The sequence below is a fragment of the Phascolarctos cinereus genome, unplaced genomic scaffold (assembly GCF_003287225.1).
Source record: "Phascolarctos cinereus isolate Bilbo 61053 unplaced genomic scaffold, phaCin_HiC Scaffold_2;HRSCAF=192, whole genome shotgun sequence".
In the NCBI taxonomy this organism is placed as follows: Eukaryota; Metazoa; Chordata; class Mammalia; order Diprotodontia; family Phascolarctidae; genus Phascolarctos; species Phascolarctos cinereus.
The window spans coordinates 40,041,318-40,062,934 of record NW_027555625.1 but is presented as its reverse complement, the minus strand read 5'-3'; the positions used below and the strand labels follow the sequence as shown (position 1 = coordinate 40,062,934).

Sequence of the window (21,617 nt, the reverse complement as noted above, 5' to 3'; positions counted from 1 at the left end):
GCTGTCTCTTCACTGGAATAAGCATGTTGACATATCTGTGAACATGTCAGTGGTAGATTGGTTTCCCCATTGCCTGACTATCTTCCAAAGGCAAGCAGGATCTTAAAGGGTTGGGACCAAAGAAGGGTAAAGACTCAGAAAGGGAGGAGAGAGGTTAAGGCTCAAGGAAAGTTGGGACAGGATAGAGCAATGGATGGAGGGACAGCCTTGAGGAATTTGTCTGGGAGGGGACTCTAGGAGAGCAGATGGGAGGAAGGCCAAAGACCACAATGGCCCATTGCCTGGTTTTTCTGAGCCTTAGGATTCTTGGGCTGATTCCTCATCAAAGCCTTCCTGCTTTTTTCAAATAAGAACCAGTCAGGTTTCTGTTTGGCTTGAGTCACCGGGAAAAGCCTGTCTTCTGAAAGATAGGCGGAGTTCATCGCAGGCCCACAAACTAGCCAGGGTGTTCTCCTGGAAGGATGGAAAATGACGTGCTATTGCTCCTCCTCTTAGCCTCAGGTAAAAAAAAAGAAACAGTCCAGGCTAGCGAAGGAAAACCTAATTGCTGTCATTGGGAGTGCTGGCTCACATATCCTCCTCTTCACCAGGCTTGACCTCTCATCTGACCTGTAATCACAACGACTCATTAAAGAAGGAACTAGCACCTTGCCCTTACAAACAGAAAGTGGTCTTAGGTAAGTTCCATCTCCTCCTAGTCCCTATTTTTTCTAATCTGGAGAATTGGAAGGAAATATCTTACCACTGGGCATTTGGGGGTCCTTAATAAAGAGGTTGTAGGAAAAGATCAAATGATGGCAATTTCAGGATCCAGGAGGGCTGGTAAGCTCTTCCTCACTGGAGGTCTTCAGGAAGAAGCTAACTGGACCCTGAGGTCCCTTCTAACCCTGAGTTTCTGTGAAACTAGAGCTTGCCTCATCTAACCCCATCTAACCCCTTCATTTTACAAAGAATTTGAGACCCAGAGAAGTATGGATTTAAACAAGGGACCTGTCCATGGTCCCAAGGATTGTAAGGAGAAGGAAAAGGATTTAATCCAGGTTCCCTGGCTTCAAGTCTAATGTTCTCTGCCCTTCTCTATGCTCACATCCCTCCTCTCCAATAGGCTCAGAAGCCAGGTCCATGATGTTTAACCAGCAGGAGTCATGAAGAATACAGTGGAACCAGAATGATGATACTTATCTCTGTCTACAGCAGAGTTAAAAAAAAAATGATTGTGGGTTGACTCAGACTCTAGGTGTGCTAAAAATGCAGATAGAGGATCTTAAGTCTCTCAAAACATGTAAGGAAAGAGAACAAGGGTTTTCCCCCAGAATCCAAATTGTTCTTGCCTATAAAAATGCCAAAGAAAACAACTGTGTGATTGGGCTATAAAACTGTGTCTTTTTTGTGGACAATTCTCTTAAAAGTCTAGCAGGGAAAGGAGTAAGTTCTTCAAAAAAAACTGGATTTGAAAATTAAAAGAAGAAAACCCCATTAGGGATTAAGATTTGGAAGAGAAAAAATAAAACAATTCTTACTTGAGAGAGGTTAATATAAATAAAGGCTAGTTCATGATTTATTACCAAATTTAGAAAGAGAAAGTAACTGAAATTATGACTTCCGGGGTATTCTTTTCTTGAATGGAAGAAATCCTCGTGGTGTTGCTGGCTGGGGTGGGGACTGGATGTAATTTTGGGCATGTTCCTAAAATTCTAACCATTGTGCTATGGTACCCACTGTGTTTGTAGTCAAAGCTCTGCCACTTGATCTGGGACAACTTTCGGGGCAACTTTCCTCATTACTGGACCTCATTTGTCTCATCAAGAAAATGAGGGGATTGGATTAGATTATAAGATCACAGATATAAAGCTGGAAGGGACCTTAGGAGCTGTTTACTCTACCCCCTTTATTTTATAGCTCTTAGTGCAGTTCCTGGAACATAGTGGGTGCTTAACAAATGTTTTTAGATTGATTGATTACAGACAAGGAATCTGGGACTAAAGAAAGTAAATGACTTGGCTGAGGTCAAACAGGAGTCAAAGCAGAAGCACTGGGATTCAAAGCCAAGTCCTTTGACTCCAAATCCAGCTTTTTTTCCCTACCCCATCATTCTGCCTCCCATCACTGGTGTGAGTCCTTCCAATCCTAAATCTATGAGGCTATGAACTCCAAAGACTTTGTGCCTACAATTTGGGGAAGTTGAGACTACTAACAATAACTCACATCGATATGATACATTACTGTTGACAAAGCATGCTCCTTACAATCCATGAGGAAGGCAGAGTTAGTATGATTTTTCCTGTTGTACCCATGAGGAACTGAGACTCAAAGACATTAAGTGATTTCCCTGGGGTCACATGGCTGGCCAGCAGCAGAGTCAATGGTTAAACTCAGATCATCTCACTCCAATTCTAGGACTTAGCCATGCTACTGTATGACTCAGTCTTATAGATAGCATGCTGCCCTTTTAAGGCATCCCTAGCCAAGCAGTAACTTGGATAACTAAAAACAGGATCAAGGTTTATACTGTAACAATAAACTTCTTATATTAAAGATAAAGCAAATGCACTATGAATAGAATTCTTGCTTTTATTATTATTAAATTGTTTATTATAAAGATTATGAAATAATAAAGCTTTCTTCAAAGAACCAAGATGGCAGACAGAGCATGATGCAGTAGGTAAGGGCTTGAAGACTGGCAGCTAGGCCTTCAATGTTCCCTCAGTGAAGTAAAACAGGAAGCTGTTGGGAGAGATTATAAGTCAGGAGTAATTTTTAAAAGCATGCGTGGCACAAGAGATAGCTAATCCTCGCAAGGCAAATAGTCAGACGGCTAGATAAGTGTGGCTGGATCATCCACCAAGACAGAGATTTCTACCACCACTAGAGCAAACCTGCAGTCCTGTGCCCCTGTTTAGCTCTGGGAGAATATTCAAAGCTAGGTTAAACAGCAATTGACAACAGTTAACTAAATGAGAGAAGGTACTATGTTTTACTTAGCTGTTTATTACTTTTCCATGTTGTCCCTGTTACATTTTATCTATCTCTTATCAAAAAGTAGAGAACTATTTTATTGTCATTTTAGTTATGAGTTATATCTTTGGGAAAAAGCAGTATTGCCTGGATTATGTGCAGAATGTTTTTAAAAATCCTTAGGTTGTTATGCCTGAAAGAGAAGCTCTGGCTGTCGTGATGCACTGCTCTTTATACTACTATATACAGTAGCTATCCCTAAACTAGATGAGATGGTATGGGGGAAAAAAAAGAAAGAAAGGAAGGAAGGAAGGAAGGAAGGAAGGAAGGAAGGAAGGAAGGAAGGAAGGAAAGAAGGAAGGAAGGAGGGAGCGAGAATAGGAGGAAAGAAGGAAGAGAGGAGAGGAGAGGAGAGGAGAGGGGAGAGGGGAGGGGAGGGGAGGGGAGGGGAGGAGAGGGAAGGGAGGGGAGGGAGGGGAGGGGAGGAGAGGAGAAGGGAGGGGAGGGGAGGAGAGGGAGGAGAGGAGAGGAAAGGAGAAGGAAAGAAGATGAATAGAGGAAAGGAAGGAGGGAGGAAGAAAAGGAAAGAGAGAAGGAAAAAGATATGAGCATTTACTAAGTGCATGGTGTGTGCCAGGCACTGTTCAAAGTACTTTACAAATATCTTATTTGATCACAACAACTCTGGGAAGTAGGTGCTGTTATCACCCCCATTTTACAGTTGAGAAAATTGAGGTAGACAGAGGTTAAGTAACGCGTTCAGGCTCACACTAAGTAACTAAGGCCAGTCTTCCTGACTTCCAGGCCTAGTGCTCTGTCCACTGTGCCACTAATTGCAGGGACCATATTTTCATAAATCTTTGTCTTTCTTCCAATTCTTTGCTCTGTGCTCTGAATAATGTTCATATTGAACATGTGATTTTATTCCCTTAGGGTCCTCCCAGTGAGGAATTCTCCATCAATGCAGATCAGCCTTCATTCTGCAACTCAAATCTAGTGAGTCAGGCAGTTGCCTGAAATCAAAACAAGTGAGACTACCCAAATTGCTGAAGAACCTAGGAGAAGCTAAGCAGCTGCCAGCTGGCACCCTTTACCGTGTTCACCCTCTCCAGCAAATCACAGATGTAGCACTGGCAGGCAGCTTGTGTTTAATTGTTTTCAGTCACATCCAACTCTTTGTGATCCCGTGTGGGGTTTTCATGGCAAAGATACTAGAGTGCTTTGCCATTTCCTTCTCCGGATCATTTTACAGATGAGGAAACTGAAGCAAAGACAGTTAAGTGACTTGCCCAGGGTCACACAGCTAGTATGCGTCAGAGGCCAGGTTAAACTCATGAAGATAAGTCTTCCTGACTCCAGGCCTGGCACTCTATCGATTGTGCCACGTAGCTGCCCTTTACATGTTTTATATGTGCTTTAATTCAGTTCCATCTTGAGTAATTTGAGAATGTAATTACCTCAATGGTATCTAGCTTGTGTTTGGAGATACTCCAGAAAAGACTAGTTGTGTCCTTGCAATGACTTCATGCGTGGGATTCCAGAGGCTCCCTATTACCTCCAAGATCAGAAATAAACTCCCCTCTCTGGCATTTCCAGCTCGCCCTAAGCTGCCTTCTTCCTATCTTCCCCTTCTTCCCCTCTTCCCCTTCTTCCCACATTTGCTTCTACACATCTCTGCTTCAGCTGCTCTGGCCTTGCCATTCCTCCCACACAACAGCTTGTCTCCCGCCTCCTCACTCTTGCACGGGCTGTCCCTTCCACCCTCCCCATCTCCTCCTCTAAATTTCCTTGGCTTTCTTCAAGACTCTGCCTTCTGAAGAAGTAGCCTCCCAGTTGCCAGTCCCTTCTCTTTTGAGATTATCTTCCATCTACTCTGTATATACTTTGTAGGTACCTAGATATCTACGTGCTGTGTCCCCCCTTACATGGTGAGCTCCTTGAGGGCAGGAGCTGTCTTGGCTTCTCTCTGTATTCCCAGCATTTGGTACTGCACCTGGTATACAATAAGTACTCAATAAATGCTTATTGGCTAATTGTGGAGAATGCACGGAAAGAAGATAAATCAAGGAATAACAGCTGACAGTTCCATAGGACTTTAGACTTAGCAAAGTGTTTTTCATACACTCTTTTCTCATTTGATCCTCATAACAAACCTGTATGTTATAATACTAAAGGTATTGTTATCCCCATAGCCCCCATCTACTGATCAGGGAACTGAAGCTCAGAGAGGTCAGTGATTTTGCCAAAGTCACACAGCTATACATTGGATATAAAAGACAGAATGTGAATCCACATCTCTCCTGGTTCCAGTTCTTTCTTTCCACTATGCCTTCTTGCCTGAAAGAATGCCTGTGAGCCTAAGGTCTTTAGAGGAGAAATTGCCTCCATTTTTATCAGTGGACAGTGGCAACTAAAAGTTATCCAATCAGTAGAAAGGGAATCAGGTACGCTGGAGGAGAGTAGATGGTAGTGGGGGAGGTTGTATGGGGACAGGAGGGAAGAAGTCTTCTCCCAGCATTGGCTTGGGGTTAAGTACTGAAAAAACTGTTAATATAATTGTTAACATAATGATAGAGAATTGTTAATACCGATTGTAATATAGACTGCTAAACCTCTAAATTCCAGTAATTTCTTTATATTCCTACCATTAAAATAATGGGATTAGGTTGAGTGGAAACACACCTCAAGCCCCCACCCTGAAATCTTAAGTCCCCACTTCAGAATCTTTCCTGCTAAACAGAACTAGCCAGATTGTCCCTTTGGCATTGCTGCCCCTTCTGTTAGGATTCATGGCATGGAGAGGAAAACAGCCAGAATAAAGTGGTTTTCCTTAGCTCAGATTGCCAAGGGCAGCTGGCATCTCATCACCAGACCTTGCTACTCCTTCCCCCTGTCTTCCTAACGTATAAAAAACTTCTTATAGGTCTCCATTTTGGGAAATCAATGGTACTTTGCATTTGTGAGTGACCCCCATTTGCAAACTTTTTAAAAAATTTTGAATAAAGACACATTTCTTTTCTCTTTCACTTAAGAACTTGGTTTATTTCAGGATCTGACAGTACCCTTTCATCTATCACAAAAATCTATTTTATGGTAACTTTGGAGGCCACAAAACCCAGGAAAGACTTGAGAAGAAGAGTTTAGTTTGTAAGAAACTTGAAAGAAGAGTCAGTATTCTTCTGGGGAACTCAGACCCTGAATCAGCAAGTCTGTGAACCTAGGAATCTTGATTTCCTTATAATGGAGAATCATTGGGTCATAGGAGCCACAGTGAGGAGGGATCTAAATCTCCTGCTCAGATGGCCTCATTTTACAGATGAGGAAATGGCAGCCACAAAGCCAATAAGCAGAATGTCTGGAATGGCCATAGAGAGAGAAGGCATCTTGCTTTCCCTGTGAGCATGACTATGGAGTAATGAGATCTATTCTTTAATTTATACATCCCAATGAATGATAGACTTCAAATCCATGGATGCAATGAAAAGAGCATATGATTTGATTTCTGAAAACTTGGGTTCCCCTAAAAAAAAAAAGACTCTGCCTGGGGCAGGTAGGTGGCACAATGGATAAAGCACTGGCCCTGGAGTCAGGAGGACCTGAGTTCAAGTCTGACCTCAGACACTTGCTAGCTGTGTGACCCTGGGCAAGTCTCCTTGATTGCCTTAAAAAAAAAAGACTTTGCTCAGAAAATTTAGGTTCCAGTCAGGCTCTGCTACTTACCATCTGTGTGATCTTAGGCAAGCTGCTCCCTTTCTCTGGGCTGCAGTCTCCACATTCGTCAAATAAGGGAGTTGGGTTCAAGGATCTCCAAGCTTCTTTCCAACTCTAGGTCAATAATCTTGTTGATCCCATAAGGTGATCCTCTTGAGAAGCTATACTCTGGTATCAGGTATCAAAGAAATGCCATAGGGCAATATATTTTTAATTCCTCTTTGGAACTGTTGGACCATGCAGAAAAACTACCCTCTTTATTCAAGTCACACCTAATGTTGGGTCCAATACAATGACTTCCAGATTTCTCAGACACTTAATTCACCGACTATGTCCATACGTGACCATCTGCTATCTCTAAAAACCCAATCTACTTTCTGAAGATAAAGATTCCTCACCACCAAGCATATACCAAATGGTTGCATCACAGGGTATCCTCCAAGAAGAACAATGGTGGCATCCTGGGAATAGGTGAGAGGGCATCCTCTTGACAGTTACTCTTAGAAGAGAACAACATTCATCTGGTTGGATCCATTCTGGTTTGTTCATTAAAAACAACCTGTCAACAAGGTAGAGTGGCTAGAATGACTAGCCTAGAGTTGGAGAGACCTGGATTTGAATTCTGCCTCTTGTCCTACTAAGCAAATCATTTAGCTCCTCAAAGTCTCAATTTCTTGGTCTTAAACCAACATCATTCAGTTGTTGCATGGACCCAATGAACTATTCTGTGTAGAAGTGTTTAGCAAACCTTAAAGCATCATCTCAATCAACCCATGTGGTAATGGATAGAGCACTGCACTTGGAGTCAGGAAGACCTAGATTCAAATCTCACTTCAGACACTTACTAGCTGTGTGATCCTGACCAAGTTACTTCACCTCTTTCTACCTCAGTTTCCTCATCTGAAATGAATGCATTCGATTCAATATCAGTCCCTTCCAGCTCTAAATCTATGACCTTAAGTGTCTAGCTATGCTAGGGTTATAAAGACAAAAAATAATTCCTGACCTCAAGGAGCCCAATGAAGGAGATAATATGTATATGTAATACACATATACATGTGTACATATTATATATGTATATTTTATATGTAGATATAGAGATAGGTAGATAGATAGATAGATAGATAGATAGATGGGTACATGGATGGATACATGGATGGACAGATAGATAGATAGATAGATGCACAGACAGATATAACCTATACAGAGCCATTGAGAAGACCAGGAAAAGCCTCCTACAGAAGGTTACAAAAGCTGAGGCTTGAAGGATGGGAGGGATCCCAAGAGAAGGAAGGGAAGAGGAGTGTGTATTCCAGGCATGGGAGACAGCCAATACAATGGTGTGAAGGTAGGAGGCAGAGAGTCTTATGGGAGGAACTATTAGAAAGTCCATTTGGCCAGACATAGAGTACACACTGGGCTGGAGCGGATATATAAGGCAAGAAAAGTAGGACGGGACCAGATCATGAAGGGCTTTAAATGCCAAATTGAGGGGAGGAGATTTATATTTGATCCTGGAATCAATAGGGAGACTGTGAATATTTTTTTTGAGGGAGGGGATGTCATGATTATACCTAAGCTTTAAGAAAATTACTTTGGCAGCTGTGTGGAAGATGGGCTGAAATGGGGAATAGACTTGAGGCAGGGAGATCGATTAGGAGGACACTGCAGTGATCCACGTGGACAGTGATGTGACAATAAGCTAGAGTGAGAAATGTGTGCTATTGTGGCAGCGAATCTCATTGAGACAACGTGGGAGAGTGGAGGACATTGGATTATAAACCTCAGAGACCTAGGCTCCAGCCCTTTCTCAGGGGCTATCTGGCTGTGTGTTCTTGTCCAATTCACCCAGCTATTCCAGACTTCAGTTCCCTTGCTTCTAATAATGAAGGTATAAGGACACTAGAATCAATTATTTCAAGTCCCAAACCCCAGGCTTCTCTCTCCCTTCTCCCTTAAAGGTAGCTGTCCATGGAGACCTTGGCATACTATTTTCCCTCTTGGGGACCTGGCATTCCTGTCTACAAAACATCTCATCCTTAACTTCTTAAAACATTCAAATCAGAGAATTTTAGGATTGAATGAGATCTCAGGAACCATCTAGTCCAATCCTCTACTTGGCATCAGGCCCATTCTACAACATCTCCATGTGGTCCTTTATCCTCTTGGAGATATCCCATTTCCACCCCAGACAATCCATTCCCCTTTGGGCTCGTTCTTAGTGATAATTGGTTTTCCTCACATATAGCCCACACTTGCCTCTCTAAAGCTTGTCACCATGTTTCCATCCAAGGCTGTTCTCCAGGTAAAAGTGATCCAGTAACCTCAAAAGAAGCTGTGAGGTATAGTGCATAGAATTCTAGACTTGAATCAGGGATGAGTAAACTCAGCTTGCTTTGTGTGTAACTTTGAGAGAGTTGCTGAACCCGAAACTCAGTTTCTTCATCTGTAAAATGAGGATAATAATACCTATGTTAGTTACCTTGCAGAATTATTGTGAGGTTCAGATGAGATAAGATAAATAATATGTATAAAATGCTTTTCAAAACTTAAAAATGCTATCTAAGTGTGGTTAGTTACTAGTAACTATTACTATTTATATTATAATTTTTTACTATTTATTTTTACCATTTTATTATTATTCTACTATTACTACTTATATTTACTGTTAGCACAGTGGACAATTCAAATCCTACCTTGACCACTTACTAGCTGTATCACCCTGAAGAAATCATTTGGCCTCTCAACCTCAGTTTCCTCATTTGTAAAATGGGGATAATAATCACACCTAGCTCCCAGGGTTGTTGTGAGGATCAAATGAAATAGCATATGTAAAGTGCTTCATAAACCTTAGAACACTATATAATTGCTAGTTATTATTGTTAAAATTATTATCCTGTTTTTTCTCCTCATCTGGAGAATTCACAGCATAGGGTTCAAATCCTGACTCTGCTACTGTGTATCCTTAGGCAAATAATCTCACCTCTCTGGGCCCATTTCGTCCCCTATAAAATGAAAAGATTTGGGAAAGATGGTGTCTGAGATCCTTTTTGGTTTTAAATTCTTTCCCAGAAGGGGCAGCTAGGTGGCACAATGCATAGAGCACTGGCTCTGGAGTCAGGAAGACCTGAGTTCAAATCCAGTCTCAGACACATAATACTTCGCAGCTGTGTGACTCTGGGCAAGTCACTTAACCCCAATTGCCTGAATAAATAAATAAATAAATAAATAAAATTTAAAAAAATCTTTCTCAGGCATTGAGATTTTAGAATTTTATAGTTCTATTACAGGTATTGTTCTATCTATCAGAAGTACTAGTATCCTCATGTTACAGATGAAGAAACTTAGGCTCACCCACTCACCCAAAATCACAAAGACAGAACTACAGAAAGGAAGGTTTTATTTATAACCACAGAAGGAAGGACTCAGAAACCATCTTGTCTAACTCATACCCAAAAAGGAATTCCCACTGTACAACCCCGACAAATGGTCACCCAGCCTGTGGTTCTTGCTAGTTTCAGAGCACTGAGCCAGGAAGGCTAAACTTTCCCCCAGGACCAGTTCCTTACAAGTCTTGCCAAAGGATGCAAATCGCCAGCGGGCAACCTCATGAGGCAAGGGCTTCCCCAACCTCTGGTCTAGACCAAAAGGAAAACTTTTATTTTCTCCTAGAAATTCTCCTTTTAAAATGTCCCATTCTCAGTAGCAGGATATCCACCAAACACCTAGAAGGGGATGACCTGGTCAGATTAGAGATGATCTGGTCCCACCTCTTCATTTTGAAAAGCAGGAAACGGAGGCTCAAAGTGCCTGAAAGTTGCTCAGGAAAGTTTTCATTATGCCTTTCGTCCAAGGGAATCAGTGAAGAGGAAATAAATCTTGTTTTGGGGAAATTGCACCGTAGAGGGTTATTACGACACCAATTGCGAAACCAGGGGCCAAAAAATGACAACAATAGTTTTTTGGAAATTCTAATGCATTTCCGGTTTCCAGTCCCTGACAGCGAGAGCCCTGCTGAATTTGGTGGGTGGCCTTTTTCTTTATAAGGAGTGGGACTTGAGTTACAATGGTAGGCAGACTGGTGGAGCCCACACTGGCCAAGGGTGCAAGATGGATCTCTGTGTGAGCCTCCGAGGCTTGCTGATCACTGTTCTCCTCTTCCTTTTTCATTCAGAAACAATGTCCCTCCCCTTTGAGAAAATGACCAGCAAGAAACAGGCCTACAGGTAAGTTGGTCACTTTATAGTTATTTTTGACTCTGTGCAAGGGTAGGCTGGGGGAAATCCGTAGGGGATGAATGCTTAGCTTTTAAAATGAATAGGGAACCTGGGCTGGCAAGGGCACTGGGGGAGGGCTTGCAAAGGAAAGAATGCTCCATCTACTGTTCAGAAAAAGGGGAGATAGTTGGACCGGCTCTTGGGGAGGAAGCCTACCTGAGAGGAAGCGTATTGGATTTGGAGTCAGGAGAGAAGGCTCCTCGTATGAAGGCTTTAACAATCCTCAGCTGTGTGACACAGGGCAACCTGATAACTGACATTTCTATGATAGAGTGAAGGTCACAAAGTCCTTTGCCTGTGTGATCTCACTTGAATGTCTCAACAAGTGTGTATGATTACAGCGACTATTACCATCTCTATTTTATGGAAGAGGATTCTGCTGCTCAGAGGGGTTAAGTAACAGCTAGGGAAGTAAGAGAGGGGACATTTGAGCCCTCACCTTTCCTGACACCAGGTCCAGCACCCTACAAATTATGCCAAGCTATTAACTCTTGGGCAATTCTCTTAACTGATCTGAGACTCAGTTTCCTCATCTATTAAAATGGGGATAATAGCACTTTTAATAACAACTTCCCAGGGTTACAATGAGGAAAATGCTTTGCAGACCTTACAGGGCTATGGGAATGGGAGTTGATATGATTTTCAAAACTGAAGGATCAAAAAAAAAAAACCCTGACTTGATGTTATGATTTCCACAAAGACTTTGGAAATTCAGCCAGTGTTTAAAAATTATGCTTGACAGCTTCTTTCCCCAGGACAATGCTGCCTGAGAGATAGAAATTCAGGAGAAGGGAACTCTGCTCAAGGGGGTTTTAATATCAGAAGTTCCCTGCAGACTTGATGGCCCAGACCCGGACGGCAGATTTTATATTAGCTATGCCCTGCTGCTACAGAACAACATATATACTTACCATGCTGTTCTGACCCACGTTTCTTTCCCTGCCCATCTGCTGGATTGGGGTCTATTATCTGCTGTATATTTCATATTCTAACAAGAGAACTTGCAGAAAGTTTTAGGAAAACTTCATTCTCCCAAACTTTTTCAAAGTAATGGTGTTTTGTTGGTGTTCAGTCACGTCTGACTCTTCTGTGATCCCATTTGGGGTTTCCTTGGCAAAGATACTGGAGCAGTTTGCCACTTCCTTCTCCAGATCATTTTACAGATGAGGAAACTGAGGTGAACAGGGTTATGTGACTTGCCTAGGGTCACACAGCTAGCAGGTGTCTGAGGCCAGATTTGAATTTGGGAAGATGAGTCTTCCTGGCTATCCACTGCACCACCTCGCTGCCGTTTTAGAATTGTAACGAGCGTTCCATGCATTTTCTTATTTGAGCTGTAATATGGGGATAACAACGCCTGCCCTGCCTGTCTCCCAGGCCCAGGGTGGGGATTAAATTGATCAATGTAAGCAGTTTCTCAGGGCTCCCAGCCTAAGGCTCGCACTAGGAGCTCTGGCCCTCTAAACCACGTGCCCTGGCTTTTCAGAATCTGGGACATCTACCAGAAGACCTTTTACCTGAGGAACAACCAACTTGTGGCTGGCTACTTGCAAGGCCCGAATACTAACCTGGAAGGTCAGTTGTGTGAGGAGTGTCAACGTGTGTGTGTGTGTGCATGTGTGCGCACGTGTGCATTAGTGTGCGTATGCGTATTGAGCCTTGGGGTCTGTGACGTTGGATTCAATCTCTTTAAACTCTAAATTCAAAGCCACTTTTTTTTCCAATTCCAAGCCCCTGCTAGACAGTGTTCATTTGGTCCCTAAGTCTGAAGCTTGACTCATGAGAGTAGCATGTTGTTATACCCTGGGCACTGTAACATTAGGGAGTCAAACAGATAAAAAGGCGTCCAGATCTAAAGTCGAAAGATACCTTAGAAACTATCTAGTTTAATTCCCCTCAACTTTACAAATGAAGAAACCGAAGCCACCGTGGGCTAAGTGAGCAGAGTCAGGATCTGAACACAGGTTCTCCTGTTCTAAGTCCAGAGAATTCTTTCCACTGCACCAGCTCTGCCATGAATGCTGGATGACCTTGGCCAAGTCTCTCTGCCTCCATGGGTCTATTTTTTCTCTATCTACACAAATGAGGAATTGGGCAAGTTTATTCCTAAGAGTCTTTCCACTTCTCATTCTGATTCCCCCTCCTCTCTATCTATCTCTCTTCCTCTAACACAGAAAGCCTAGAATTCAGTATTCTCTCTTACTCTACATCTCTCTCTCTCTCTCTCTCTCTCTCTCTCTCTCTCTCTCTCTCTCTTCTCTCTCTCTCTTCTCTCTCTCTCTCTCTCTTTCTCTCTCTCTCTCACTCTCTCTGGCTCTCTCTCTCTCCTCTTGCTCCTCCTCCTCCTCTTCCTTCTCCTTCTCCTTCTCCTTCTCCTTCTCCTTCTCCTTCTCCTTCTCCTTCTCCTTCTCCTTCTCCTTCTCCTCCTCCTTCTCCTTCTCCTCCTCCTCCTCCTCCTCCTCCTCCTCCTCCTCCTCCTCTTCCTTCTCCTTCTCCTTTTCCTTCTCCTTTTCCTTCTCCTTTTCCTTCTCCTCCTTCTCCTTCTCCTCCTCCTCCTCCTCTTCCTTCTCCTTCTCCTTCTCCTTCTCCTTCTCCTTCTCCTTCTCCTTCTCCTTCTCCTTCTCCTTCTCCTTCTCCTTCTCCTTCTTCCTTCTCCTTCTCCTTCTCCTTCTCCTTCTCCTCCTTCTCCTTCTCCTTCTCCTTCTCCTTCTCCTTCTCCTTCTCCTTCTCCTTCTCCTTCTCTCTCTCTTACACACACACACACACATACACACACACTCTTCCCCTTATAACATAAAAGTCTACACCTCAGGATTCTCTTTTATTCTATCTCTGCCTCTATCTCTCTCTTTCTCCTTATAACATGGAAAGTCTAGAACTCAGGGTTCTCCTTCCTTTCCCCATGAACATCAACTGTAAAAGGGCTCACCTACCAAGAGTAAGGGGGGAAGGAAAGTGAAGAAGGCCACCAGACAGCAGAGCTGGGAGAAATGGATCATAGTTAGAAAGAGAAAAGTCAAGGCTTGATGTAAGGAAGAACTCCCTAACAATTAAATAGAAATGGGACCTGTGATTTCGTTGGTAGAGAGAATTTTCCACTAAGGAAACTCCTCCCAATGCAGGCTGACATCTTTCCTGCAATTTAGAGTTTTGGAGAGTAGCCTTGGAGGGTAAAGGATTTCTCTAGGGTCACACAGCCAGTATGTGGCAGAGGTAGGCACTCAGGTTGAGGCTAGTTCTCTATCCACTCAGCTACACTGCCTCTGAGCAATTATCTCAAGGGATCTTGGTGGTTCCCCCTCCCTGGAGGTCCTTAAGCCAAGGTCAGATGACTGCTCATCAAGGATATTATAGAAGAAATTCAGGTATAGGTAAGGAATAGGTGGCCTCACAGGTCCCCCAACTCTGAGGTGAAATGGTGGCTCGCAACAGAAGACTTACCCAAAGATACTTAGCAAGGCTGCTGAGGCCTGAGACCTGCTCCTGGCTCATGGTTCTGTCTGTCTGCCCACCTCTCCCTCCCTGATACTCTAGGGCTCTCACTGTCCCCTCTGCTGTATTTTTTTTTTCCCAGAGAAAATTGACATGGTTTCCATTGAACCTCATTCTGTACTTTTGGGGATCCATGATGGGAGCCTGTGCCTGGCCTGTGTCAAATCTGGTGATACAGTCCAGCTCCAGTTGGAGGTAAGAATCTCTGCCCACACTATCATTCCATTAAGACCATCTTCTCTCTTCCACTATGGTGCCTTCTCATAACCATATCTGCTGAGGAAGTGTTGGCCTCCAGCATTTCCCCATCTCTATCAGAACTTGCCTATCCTATGTCCCATTCCCTCAATTCATTGCTCTCAGCTAGGAAAGGACTACTAATCATTCAATATGTTCACAGTTAGTTGTGTGACTGTGGCCAAGTCCTTTGCCTTAACTGGGACTTGGTTTTCTCATCTATAAAATGAAGGCTTTGGATTAGCTGATCCTGAACTTCCCTTCCAAGTCTTAAGAGTCTAACAATCTATGATTTAATGTGCTAAGATATTACCCTTCCCAGGTAAGAAGCCTTCTGTTTCCACTGTATATTATCTTGTACATACAATTTTTACACGTAAATTCTTATATTAGAATGTAAGCTCCTTGAAGGCAGGGACTTTTTGTTTTTCTTTTTATATTCCAAGCCTGGAATACTAAGGGCTTAACAGAGATTGTTGACTGACTAAAAGTGGCAACCCAATTTCCCCAGTCTAGAATCCTAGAATTACAAAATTTCAGATCTAGAAACGACTTCAGTGGTCCATCAATCCAGTCCATACACAAAAGCAATGTTTACCATGATACCGACAAGTGATCATTCCGTCCACCTTGGGTGGGTAAGAAGATTGTAGTAGATGATAGGTAGATAGACAGATAGATAACTGGATAGAGATAGACAGATAGAGAGAGAGATGGATGGATAAATAGATAGAAAAAATGGATAGATGGAGATAAATAGGTGAGTCAATGGATAGGTAGATGATAGATGGATACTTGCTTATGTAGGTAGATAAATAGACAGAGCATTTATTAAGCACCTTCTATGTGCCAGGCACTGTGCTGAATACCTTTCAGCTCCTGGGTTGGTAAAACAGAGTAAGATCATAAGTAAATCCTATTGAGAGAAAGTAAAATTCAAAACTGTGTCAAGGTCTTCATTGTTGTGCTGCTCTTCAAACAACCTTGATGATTAGAATGCACTGTTTTAAAAATATGTAAATAGGGCAGCTAGGTGGCACAGTAGATAGAGTTCTGGCCTTGGAGCCAGGAGGACCTGAGTTCAAATCCAGTCTCAGATACTTGACACTAACTGTGTGATCCTAGGCAAGTCACTTAACCCTGATTGCCTCAGAAAAAAATAAACCAAAAAAAAATAATAAAAATATGTAAATAAATATTTTTAAAACTTGAAATAAAAAAATACCCAGCATTTCACCCTTCCTAAGCTGAACTGAATGTGGTGGGGTTTTTGTGTGTTTTTTTTTTTAATGTCAAAGAATGGACCCAGCATGGCTAAGAACCTTTGCCATTTGGGGATTGTGCCTAGACTCAAAGAAGTATCTATTTTCAGAGCTGAAAAAGATCTTAGAGATGAATTAATCTAACCCCCTCCTTTTTATGGAGGATAAAACAGGCACAGAGCAGGGAAGGTCTATACCCCAGGACACACAGCTCCTCACGGATCTCTGTAGATTTGGCCTGGAGGTCCGCCGACTCCCTGAAGTTCATTTTTTCTCAGCTTCCATGACAGGCACTGCTTCTTCCTGGTTCTCCTCCTACCTCTCTCATGTGCCTTCTCTGTCTCTTTCACCTTCCCTTTTCCTTCTTCCTTTGCTCTACTCATCCCTAATAAGTTCATTATCCAACCATCTTGTTTCTCTGTCTCTAGGCAGTGAACATCACAGACCTGGACAAGGATAGAAATGAGTCCAAGCGCTTCACCTTCATCAAGTCTGAAAATGGTTCCACCTGCAGCTTTGAATCTGCTGCCTGCCCTGGCTGGTTCCTCTGCACCCAGGCGGACCCTGACAGGCCAGTCAGCCTTTCCAACACTCAAACGGAGGCCATCATCACCAAATTCTACTTCCAGAAGGAATAGCTCCAAGAAGACTGCCTATCTTCATTCCTACCCTATACTGTCTCCCTTCCTTGCTGGCCTTCCCCAGCAAGGAAGACCTTCCCTCACTCCTGGGTCTAGAAATCCCCATCTTTTTTCCATTGCTGGCCACCCAAGGTAGCAGTGCCATGGGTACTGTCATCTCTGAGCCAGCCCATTGAGGAATAAGTGTTGGACTGGAAATCAGGAGACTTGGGTCCCTGCCTTGCCACTTTTTACTTATGTGACCTTGGACAGGTAACTTCACTTTTCTAAATCTCAGTTTCACCATCTGTAAAATGACTAGGTTGGAGGAAATAACCTCTGAGATCTCCTGCAGCTCCAAAGTTAATCTGGTTCTAAGCTCAGCTAACAATGTGTTACCCGATTTTCCTTTCTCTGGATCTCAGGGTCCCCTGTCCATTCCTCAGGGAAAGCAAGCCTGCCCCACCAAGGAATAGCAACCCAGGAGAACATTAGGAAATGATAAAGGCTCAGATCTGTGAACTGGGCATTTTGGTTTTTGGGGGGTTTTTGTATGTCTTGTGACATCCTACATCATGCTCCAATAAATCGTTGTGTCGGCTCTGCTATATAAATTTCTTCCCCGTCTTAGGGCAAAGAGCGTATGAGGAAGACACTGAGGTGGGCCATACCCAATTCCCAACACACTTAGTGGCTTTGCATATTTCCCTTTCTGTTCCAACCCTCAGTTTCTCCTAGATAAAAAAACGGAGTTAAAGCTCTCTAGGGGAATTAAGGTTGCAGTGTTCTGGAGACAATGGAAAAACCATAGTCAGTGTTGTAGGCCTAACATGATACCGAATGACTCCCAAAAAACACATTCTACTTTGAGCAAAAAGGGCAGAAGAGGGGCATGCTATAAAGGTCTGAGGACTATTAATAATCAGTGTCTTCCATTTCTTGGGGTTGGGAAGACGTATTCAGACAGAGGTACTACAGCCACATTGAGGGATCCCTGACATAGGATGGGTCCCAAGTCACAAAGAAGGTACTTTATCAGCCCGATAGATTCCCGCCCCCCACATCCACTCCTAACAATCCTTTCCTTCTTGTGGCTGGGGAGAAATCAATATTTTTCTATTAATATGGATATTATATATTTTTTATTGTAATCCATTGTATTCATTATCAGATTTATTAGAGTATAATTGGGCAAAATAGTTCTTAACAAATTGCTAATTTCATCTTTTCTCTTTTTCCATTTTTAAGTATGCTGATTTTGTTTTCTCCTTTTTCGGAACAAACTAGCTGACGTTTAGCTCTTCATTATTTTTTGTTAATCCATTCATAGTTGTATTTATGGGTTTTTTTTGTTTTCAACTTTGTTTAGCTCTTCTTTAATTTTCAGAACTTATATTGTTGTGTTTATTGCTTTTATAGTATATTTAGTAGTATTTCAATTCCTCGATCTGTTATTTTTCTCTTATGTTGATAAAAGAATGTGGAGATAAAATACTTCAATAAAAATTGCTGGGAAAACTGCAAAGCAGTCTGGTAGAAATTAGATATTCACCAATATTTCATGCCATGTACCAAGGCAAGTGACAAATGGATACATGATTTAGACATGTAGGATGATATAATAAACAAATTAGAGAAGCTAGGTGGCCTAGTGAATAGAGCTCTGGGTCCAGAGTCTGGGTCCTGAGTTCAAATGTGACTTCAGACACTTCCTAGCTATGGGACCTTGGGCAAGTCACTTAACCTCTATTTGCCTCAATTTTCTCAATTGCAAGATGAGGATAGTAATAGCACTTACCATTCCCTACAAGGGTCATTGTGAGGCTTAAATGAAATAATATTTATAAAGTGCTTAGCACATATATGTGCCGGGCACAAAGTAAGTCCTTAATAAATTCCTCTTCTTTTCCCCTCTAATGGCAGTTAGCCTGGGGAGGAAGTTGCTGTTGTACAAAGTCCTGTTTGTCCTGTCCTATTTATAGCCTGACCAAGAGTTTTCCTCCAGCATTCATGGCTGCATTATATGGCACTGGACCCATTATAAAACCACTAAGTGTGAGGCAGCTAGTTGGCGCAGTGGATAGAACAACAGCCCTGGATTCAGGAGGACCCAAGTTCAAATGCAGCATCAGACACATAACACTTACTAGCTGTGTGACCCTGGGCAAGTCACTTAACCCCATTTCCTAATCAAAAAAATAAAATAAAATAAACCACTAAGCGTATCTTGTCCAGAGACTGGTGAAAATAGGAATTCCACACGACCAAAAGAAGGACTAATTTAGACATTTTTGGTATAAAATTCAGCTCTCACAAAAAAAAAAGTGAGGTGACTTTCTTAGCTGGGTTAACTTTAGCAAATTTCAACCCAGGCTTTAAAAGGAATTTCAGAGAAGCAATGAAATAAATGTCCACCAGGGGGCAGGCCTTCCTTAAAGAACAGTTTCATAAATCCTGGATTTGTATTTACCTCTCAGAAAGGATCTTATATCAAAGGTTCTTAACCTTACAGCATCATGAGACTTTTGGAGTCCGATGAAGCCTGTGGACTCCTTCTCAGATGGAATAATAACGTTAAATGAATAAAATAAAATGCAAACAATAACAATTGAAGCCAATTGTAGTGAATACAGTCATCAATACATATATTTTAAAAACAAGTTTATGGACCAACCCTATTTGGGGTTTTCTTGGCAAAGATACTGGCGTGGTTTGCCATTTCTTTCTCCGGCTCATTTTACAGATGAGGAAACTGAGGCAAACAGGGTCAAATGACTTGCCCAGTATCACAGCAACTAGTAAGTATCTGAGACCAGTTTTCAACTTCTTGACCCCGGGCTGGGTATTTATCCACTGTGCCACTTAGCTGCCCAATGTTTATATGTACACACCCATATATCTTATGCGTATACGTATGTACAGGTTTAGGCATGTGTATATGTCTATATGCATATGTATGTATACATACATGGGTTTATATGGGGGGGTGTACACACCCATCTGCCTTTGAGATGCTTACATGACATGATATGTATACAGATAGATATAATTCCAGATATAATGGGATGGGGACAAAGGAGAGACAGAGGCAAAGTGCTTTGAGGACAATTTGAGAAGAGAAAGATCTCTTTCAGCTGTGTGGGAAGGCCAGTAGAGGAACTGACTCAATTGAGCACAACCCCTGCCCTCAGGGAGCTTATAACTGGGGAGAGGAGGGATAAGATGCATGCATCCATAATTAGAACATATAGTGATCATAGGAAATAGAATATAAGGAGCAAATAAAGGAAGTACAGATACAACCTAAGAAAGGAAAGGTTATTTCCAATCAGAAAGGATGAAATCAGGGAAGGCTCCATGGAGAAGGTAGCTTTGGACTAGATCTTGAAGGATTTAGATTTCAACAGACAGAATTAGCCTAGGGGAGGAGATAGGAAAGGGGAATTCTAGGTGCATTGCAGCATCAAAAAGTGATTCACAGTGCAAGGTAGTAAGTGATAAGTTCCATATCACTGATAAGCACAGAAACTCATTACCTGAGGAAGTCAAGGCAGGCCAGTGGGAGTTTGGCCTGTGAGCTGCAATAAAGGTTTTGTAGTGAAGGTGGACCTTGAATTGGGCATTGAAGGATAATGCAATAACTAAGAACTCACTCTGTAGTGAGTATTTGCAAAGTGGATTTAATTTGAATAATAATCTTACTGTTGTACATAGGATTATATAATATTTAAGTATAGAAAAGATAATGTAGTTTTCAGTGTTATTAGAAGTTATGGAGGAAAAGCAAATAAAATGAACCCGAAAGGATGTGGTCGAAATGTGAGTCAGGAAATCCAGTATATTTCCAGAAGAGAAGTTAATCACGGTCTAAGAAGATACATAGACAGGCCTAGAAGAACATAGAATCATAGATACAGGGCTAGAAGGTACCTGTGAAACTGTCTCATCTGCCCTCTCATTTAACAATAAGGAAGGTGAGGTCCAGGGGGGTTAATTGACTTTTTCAAAGTCACATTGACTATGAATGACAGTAGACAGCTCCTCTGTATATGTATGTATGTATGTATGTATGTATGTATGTATGTATGTATGTATGTGTATGTATGTGTGTTTCATGTAAAATATGTGTATACAAACACACATATGTAAATTGGACCAAGAGTTCCTTGAGAGCAGAGACTGTCTTTTGCTCTTCTCTGTATACCCAACACTTAGCACAATGCCTGGCACATAGTAGGTGCTCAATAAATGCTTTTCATTGATACGCACACATGTACATATGTGTGTATATTTGTGTGCACACATATGTGTATATGTAGATATTTGTATATGTAGATGCTATGTCATTAAATGGCATAGCATCTGTTCCATTTAAAGGAAAAACTGACTGAACCACAGAGAGATCTAGACAGTAAAGCCATAATTATTTGCAATGCCTGTTTTAGATCCAGACAAATCAAACAAAACAAAATAAAGAAATTAACATCCTAAACAGATTATTAAAAAATTAGATAGATACTTTGGTGATTACTATATGGGAACTATATAGAGCAAATTTATTTTTCTGCTTTGTGAGGTACCAAAAAGTAATTACTGTAAGAAATAGAGAAAAGAACTCATGAATAAGTACAAAAAGGTAGAAGCAGTACAATGAAAATTTCAATCAATAAGAGAAATTTGAAGAAAGACTTCAGATTTAAGTGATTACTAAATTATGTAACCCTAAAGAATCCTTCATTGTGGTCTTGAAACTCATTCTGCAAGATCACATCAAGCCTGAAACTCAAACTTTATCAGTACCCACTGTCTCTGGGTAGCTCCCCCACACACACCCTTCCTCTAATTAGAGAGCTCCTCCCAGACCTTCTATTTAAGGAGGGTGCTCTGGGAAGTCATCTCATCATTCCCCATTTGGCTGCTCCTCTCTGGACTTTATCATACCTTGGCCCCCTGATACCTTGCTTCCCTCCCCGCAACCCCACCCCCTGCATTTTAGCTCCGTTTTACATGTTGTTTTCCCCCATCAGATTATGAGTTCCTTGAAAGAGGGATTGTTGTTTGTT

At 42.0% G+C, this 21,617-nt stretch overlaps 1 protein-coding gene across 3 annotated transcripts; it reads left to right on the top strand.

Moving 5' to 3' along the window:
- Positions 1-504: 504 nt before the first annotated feature.
- Positions 505-17,155, top strand: IL1RN (interleukin 1 receptor antagonist). Of its 3 annotated transcripts, none has more exons than XM_020963726.2 (5): positions 505-677; positions 10,841-10,892; positions 12,430-12,518; positions 14,518-14,630; positions 16,363-17,155. In XM_020963726.2, exons 2-5 carry the CDS (start codon positions 10,846-10,848, stop codon positions 16,570-16,572), a joined length of 459 nt encoding a protein of 152 aa, XP_020819385.1. In that variant the 5' UTR covers positions 505-677; positions 10,841-10,845; the 3' UTR covers positions 16,573-17,155. The 3 variants fall into 3 exon arrangements, with proteins under 3 accessions (XP_020819385.1, XP_020819383.1, XP_020819384.1); XM_020963724.2 differs by lacking the exon at positions 505-677 and adding an exon at positions 10,626-10,689; XM_020963725.2 differs by lacking the exon at positions 505-677 and having other exon boundaries at positions 10,711-10,892.
- Positions 17,156-21,617: the final 4,462 nt, after the last annotated feature.